The sequence below is a fragment of the Amblyomma mixtum genome, chromosome 1 (assembly GCF_055824585.1).
Source record: "Amblyomma mixtum isolate Tamu chromosome 1, ASM5582458v1, whole genome shotgun sequence".
Lineage (NCBI taxonomy): Eukaryota > Metazoa > Arthropoda > Arachnida > Ixodida > Ixodidae > Amblyomma > Amblyomma mixtum.
The window spans coordinates 151,895,080-151,901,509 of NC_143012.1; the positions used below are offsets into that span (position 1 = coordinate 151,895,080).

Consider the following 6,430-nt stretch of genomic DNA (forward strand, 5'->3'; position numbering starts at 1 on the left):
ACAGAACGGCCAGCGAGCGCAGCTTTAGGGAACCTAGTCCGGGCGGTGCACCTCGGCGGCGCGTCCTCCGCCTCGGCGCGCTTTCGCCGGCGAGGACGTTGCCGGCTGACGTGGGAGCGCGCGCGGCCAATGGCGGCTGCCCCAGAAACGCGGCGGGAAAGGGGGCCCCTGTGCCAAGTAGGACCTATATAAGCTTAGCCGGCTCTCGGGGCCAGGCTTCTGCACTGCTGTCATCATGGGGGCTCTCGCGGTCCCGCTGTTCGCCATCTTCCTCCTCGCAGCGCACGGTAGGCAAACCCCTGGGCTCGAGCCCTCGCGACCACCGGCTTCGGCCCACGCGCGTGAAGCCAGAGCCCCCTCCGCACGTGACAACCCCTTCGACCGCGCCCTGAGGGTTCGTCGCCCCTGTTTTTGCTGCAAGTAGGCAGCGCTTGGAAGTCCGGGGCTCACGTGCCGGGGGCTTTGCCTTCGGCCTCGCTTATCGGCCGGCATCCTTGCGATGACAGCTGTTCTGCGAAACAGCTGCCTTTGTGGATTACTGTGCACCCATTAGAGAGCTAAGGAGGTTCCCTGAAGGATTCAGCTTTGCGATAACGTCAGAGTTCAAGATGAGACCAACATCTTGTATCCTGTTTAGATTGAGGGCTGCTCTGAAGCGTCGTGTTTCTAGTGATTAGAATGCTCTCTTGAAGTATAACAGAGGCAAGAGTGAGGACTGACCGCGCTTAGTGATTAAACGTTTTTGGCAACTAGCTTCAGCTTGAATAGTGGTCAGGAAGGTGTATCTTCGCAATGGCGCGTCGTCTTCCACGTCACCATTTGCGCATGCTAATTTCCGGACGCACGTCGCCGCAGCCGCCTGGAGGCACTTGCTGGCGGCCTCGGCTGCGCAGTGAGCTGTACTGCACGACAGTGCGGTGTGAATGGCGCACTGGCGAGAAATAGAATGAAAGCGAGGTTTCTATTGACGCTGGAATAGCAAACCGGTATACACGCCGGGTGTGGTACCAAGAGAAGCGATTCGTAGGGCCTTCCCCTGCGAAGCAAAAAGTAAGGTCTGCGTCCCTCGTGAAGCGCGTTTACTCCTCGTTTCCAAGATCAGTGTCTGTGCAAAGCCTTTACTGTGACACCGGGTTCGGCCCGCGAGGACTGTTCGAAGCTTGGCCACCAAGCATCCTGTGCGTCGCTCCCCCAACAGGTGCTCGGGCCAGCTCTATAGTCAAGCGGCAGATCTCCACCGACATCGAGAATGACGCCGAGCTCTGCAAGGGCCGCTCGCCCTCGGAATACTTCCGTCTGACGGCGGACGAAGACTGCAGAGACGTCGTCCGGTGCTCGGTGCAGGGCCTGCTGGCGCTGCGGTGCCCGTCTGGCCTCGCCTTCGACATCGAGAAACAGACGTGCGACTGGAAGGCCAACGTCAAGAACTGCGAACAGCTTGAGAGTAAGTGCGGTTGTTCTTCTTTTCGCGTTTGCCTCTGCAGGCCAACAGCCGTACCTTGGATGCACTTTCCCAGCGGCTCTGTCAGGAGCTTGGTTAAAGGCGTGAGCCTCAAAAGAACTCGCCCTCGAGGTACTGCAAGCTCCGTGGATGGCTTTGCCTGCGTAAACCGGACTCTACCTCTATGGTCAGGTAGTACGCAAAGTCGCACTACCCCCCACAGTGAACTATTGCCAATTTTCCCAGATATCTATCCACCTCTCTAAACGGCTCATTGGAAGAGTTGCTGTAAGTTGCCTAACGCTCATAATCCGTAAAATAATGTTTCTCTTATATGTTGTCTGCCTACTTGTCTCGACAAGCTAATAATAGAGGCAAGCGTTCTGCGCTCTTGAAAAATATGATGCAATCGTGGGAGCCCCGCTACAAAGCGATTTTCTGAAGGGCGGTCACCGGCCTTATATTCGGGCTTGTATATATTAGAGGGTATAGATTTCCTGTGTAGCCGTATGCCACCGCTTTCGTAGATCCTAACGGGTAATTTTTCCAACATTTTACGATGCATACGCACCAAAAAAAAACAGTTACAGTATATTTGCGTTCTACATCCTGCTTGAAAACCTTGGCTGTTTTCTAAAATACAGCTGTTAAGGCCGATAATCTCCAATTAACACCTATCCTGAAAAAGCACCTGTGAAGTTACGATTTGGCGTTTTTACATTAAAAAAAAAGACCGCTGTGAAGCACCGAGCAATTTTCCAGACAACACTGATTTCAGGCGGCGTGAAGCAGAATCGCATTTGTGCCCGCCATTAACCAACATCCGCTTAGAAGGCGCGCTTTTCCTTTAGCGCTCTTCAGCGGTTGCCTATTGAGTAACAGCGTCCCTTGGTTTGTGAAGAGTACAGAGTACTCGATGTCCAAAGTCATCTTTCTGGGTGAAGTTCGCGCGGATGGGTTCGTGCCGCTGCGTCATCATTGCTACCTTAGTGAAACGATATTCGTATTTTTGGTTAAAATAAAGAAAATGCTTGCCAGAACGACCGGTCAGTGAGATCACATTTCGCAGCCTTAGTGTTCAAATGCAACAAAGAGGACTATTACCATTTAAACGGTGATAACGCCTCTCATGGGTCCTATGGAAGTATGTACTCTTTAAGCGGCAAAGCTTAGCCCTTTTTTGACTTCCTAATATGTTGGCACGCGCTCAACGTTCTATGTCACCCATTCATCAGGCCGTTACTTGAAGCACAGGAGCGTCCAGCGGGCTCACATACTGCACGACTTGTGTGCCTCCACAATCTCATTCCTTCGGCTTGAAGCGATCAGTCCTGATGGTGAGACTAGTTACGCATTCTCGTTCTGCGCAGAGCCGCGGTTAGTGGCGCCGCTTCTGGCCACGGACGAGCCCATCTGCGAGACCGGCAAGCTGGCCTGTGGAAATGGGGACTGTATCGCCAAGGAAATGTTCTGCAACGGCAACCCCGACTGCAGCGACGGTTCCGACGAGAACGCCTGCACCGTGGACAAGGACCCGAACCGGGCGCCTCCCTGCGACCAGAACCAGTGCGTGCTTCCCGACTGCTTCTGTTCGGCCGACGGCACGCAGATCCCAGGCCGCCTCGAACCGAACGTCGTGCCACAGATGATCACCATCACCTTCGACGACGCCATTAACAACAACAACATCGACATCTACGAGAAGATCTTCAAGGAGGGGCGAAACAACCCCAACGGCTGCCAAGTCAAGGCCACCTTCTTCGTCTCGCACAAGTATACCAACTACTCTGCCGTGCAAGAGCTTCACCGCCGGGGACACGAAATGGCCGCGCACTCAATCACGTGAGTCATTCTTCAAGCCTTCTGGCATGCTCCCATTACTGATCGCGGGGACTCGGATCTAGGGGCTTACAGAGCGGCTGGGCAATTTAGAACCTGCGCGGCTTCTGCGAGGCCGCCCAGACGAGGCTTTGAGGGCCGCTCTTGGGGACGCGGATCGAGCGGAAACAGCGCGGCCAAAGAAAAAGTCGAAAGCAGTTTCTGGTGGTGGCGAAAGTGGCATCTGGTGTTTTCACGCCAGTTTCGTTTTTTTTATCACTTAATGCCTTCACCCAGATTGCATTTGACGCGCAGTCCTTTATTGCGCAAGGAAGCCATAGCAGCACAAGAAACTGTGCAGCTACAGCGCAAAACGCAAGAGAGCGTCTTTCCTTGCCGCCTATCTCTCTTTCTATCGCGCGCGTGGTTCTGCTCGGCCGCTGTCCTTGTTGAGCCTGTTACAAACTTGTTCCGCGCCGACAGGTGCGTGACCGCTTTGCTGATGTCGTGCCTCTCCCTTTTGCGCGCGCAGGCACAAGCACGTAGAGAAGTACTGGTCGGAGGCCAGCACCGAAACCTGGGCCAAGGAGATGGCCGGTGTGCGTCTCATCATGGAGCGCTTCGCCAACATCACTGACAACTCGATCGTCGGAGTGCGTGCCCCGTACCTGCGTGTGGGCGGCAACAGCCAGTTCTTCATGATGGAAGAGCAGGCCTTCCTGTACGACTCGACCATCGCGGCCCCTCTCAGCAACCCGCCGCTGTGGCCCTACACACTGTACTTCCGCATGCCCCACAAATGCCACGGCAACGGCCAGAACTGCCCAAGCCGATCGCACGCTGTCTGGGAAATGGTCATGAACGAGTTGGACAGGCGGGACGACCCAACTTTCGATGAGGAGCTAGCTGGCTGTGCCATGGTGGACAGTTGCAGCAACATTATCTCGGGCGAGCAGTTCTACAACTTCCTCAACCACAATCTGGACCGTCACTACAAGACGAACCGCGCGCCCCTGGGACTTTATTTCCATGCTGGCTGGCTCAAGCTCAACCCCGAGTACCTCGATGCCTTCATCCAGTGGATCGACGAGACGCTTGACAAAAACGACGTATTCTTTGTGACTATGACGCAAGTTCTGCAGTGGATGCAGCAGCCCACCGAACTTTCGGCCATCCGGGACTTTGCGCCCTGGAAGGAGAAGTGTGACGTCAAGGGCCAGGCCTACTGCAGCCTTCCCAACGCCTGCCCGCTGACCACCAGGGAACTGCCCGGTGAGACCATCCGGCTGCACACGTGCGTCGAGTGCCCCCAAAACTACCCGTGGCTGGAGGACCCGACGGGAGACTACTTCGCCTTCCGCAAGTAGACGCGCGTCTTGTTCGCCATCCGCGCCCCCGGGGCAGGCGGCATCTTCTTCGGACCGGTCCGGCCTTGCCGTCTGGAGCGGTGCCCAAGGACGCCGGCCACGTGGGCCGGCCGCGATGCCGTTATGCCGTTCGGACTGTCTCCGCTCCCTCGCCAGCTGGGCTGCCGCAAGAATCCCGTTGCGCCGGCCGGCGGCGGGGACGGCCGCACCCTCGGCCGCAGCAAGTGTGATTCCCAATAAAAACGCCCTCCCTCGTCGCCAGTCACGCAGAACTGATCAGTGCGCGCCCGTGTGTCCGGCCCGCGCCACCTTGTGGTTACTGTGCTCCAAGAGACCGCCGCCCTGCCGGCGCCTTCCTACTTTCTGGTCTCGAACGCCTGAGAAGCATGCATGGGTCGGCCTCAATAAAGATGTGGTTCCCTCGTTCGCCCTTCCTGTTTGTGAGTCTCCTCTCCGCAGCGCTCGCGTGCCTTGGCCAACCTCTGCAGCCAGCTTTCGAGGCTAGATTCGCGTGCCAGCATGAATACTTCGCGTTAATCGATGATGCACTGTGTTCTATCATCCTCTCTTGTACTGTCTTTCGCGCTGTAACTATGGAAGGTGATCAAGATGTTTGCACTCTATTGATGCACGCTAAAGCGTTTGTGCGTTGGAAATATGAGCCTAGATATCCAAATCGCAGTTACATTCTCACTTAGGAAACATTACTTGTATTTCAAGGTTATTTACCACTGTTAGCGCACGTATTAGCAGACAGAGCTTATTTATAAAGCAATACGACGCAAGCTTTCTTACAGTAGGCGTGGATGTCTTTTGCTCTGCCATGGCAACGGAACAATTAGACTCGGCAGTTTTCCGCACCCACACGCACTTTGCAGCAAGAATGGATTGTGTTCCTCTGTGCTGGCTCAATATGGAATGTTTTACGCCTCCCAGAACCTGTGACGCAAGTTAGCGCATAAGAGATTAGTATGCATCACCGAGGCACACAGAATGCCAGAAACGCGGCGAACCGTGTCTCTTTTGCACAGAATGCCGGGCCAATTCCCTTCCCACACGAAATGACACGTAGTAAAAGCGACAGGCAGCCGATTGAAGGTTTCAGGGGCAACGTGCTCCCCTGACAGCACCCCCCCCCCCCCCCCCTCTCTGAGCAGCGACGGGCAATGCATTACCGTCGGTACCCAGCATCTTGAGAGGCACTTCGCCCGGTCAGTGGCTTCTTACGTAGTCGTTCGAGGCCTATTAGAGATGCCCACGGCTGCGTATAATCCGTGAAGCACGCACGCGGCCACTCAGCGCCGCCGTTCACGGCCCGTCGAAACGGCGGCCTGGCACCGAACGCAAATGAGGCACCGATAGGCTCACCGCCTTCACTCGGCCAAATTCGGGCGGTGGGGCGCGCCTGAGCTTCGCGGCTAAGACGAGCAGCAGCCGAGGAAAGAGGCGCACGGCAGCCCGAGAACGCGCAGACTCTAGGTTTACATGCAGCGCGTGCGGGCCCCGTCCGCAGCACCGGTCACCATACGAAGGCGCGTCCAACCGCAAGGATTTCAATGGCAGTAGTTTTGTGTGTGCATGCGTTTCGTGTGTTCTAAACAACGAATCGTAGTCATCGCACTGCGGTCGCTGTCATTGGGGAGGGGCTCGCCCCTTGAGCTTTGTGCCGTATGCCCTCCGTTGCGGCTAGAGTAGGCCTCGTGTGGGCAGACTTTCCCCAGTGCGGGGCACGCGGCGGCAGGCGCGCAGCATTCTCAGCACTGCACCCAATGGGAGGCTCGTGCAGCCGGCCTGGTCTAGTTAA

At 56.2% G+C, this 6,430-nt stretch overlaps 1 protein-coding gene across 1 annotated transcript; it reads left to right on the forward strand.

The window, feature by feature from the left end:
* The first annotated feature begins 235 nt into the window (after positions 1–235).
* Positions 236–4,908, forward strand: LOC149367994 (chitin deacetylase 1-like). Its single transcript, XM_089569179.1, has 4 exons — positions 236–287; positions 1,199–1,444; positions 2,812–3,283; positions 3,792–4,908. The coding sequence occupies exons 1-4, from the start codon at positions 236–238 to the stop codon at positions 4,624–4,626; spliced, it is 1,605 nt and encodes a 534-aa protein (XP_089425305.1). The 3' UTR covers positions 4,627–4,908.
* Positions 4,909–6,430: the final 1,522 nt, after the last annotated feature.

Bases quoted from the DNA above. Each gene is read 5' to 3' on its own strand.
- LOC149367994 (XM_089569179.1), top strand. From the start codon at position 236: ATGGGGGCTCTCGCGGTCCCGCTGTTCGCCATCTTCCTCCTCGCAGCG. The intron at 288-1,198 runs GTAGGCAAACCC...CTCCCCCAACAG, and splicing joins CTTCCTCCTCGCAGCGCACG to GTGCTCGGGCCAGCTCTATA. The intron at 3,284-3,791 runs GTGAGTCATTCT...TTGCGCGCGCAG, and splicing joins ATGGCCGCGCACTCAATCAC to GCACAAGCACGTAGAGAAGT.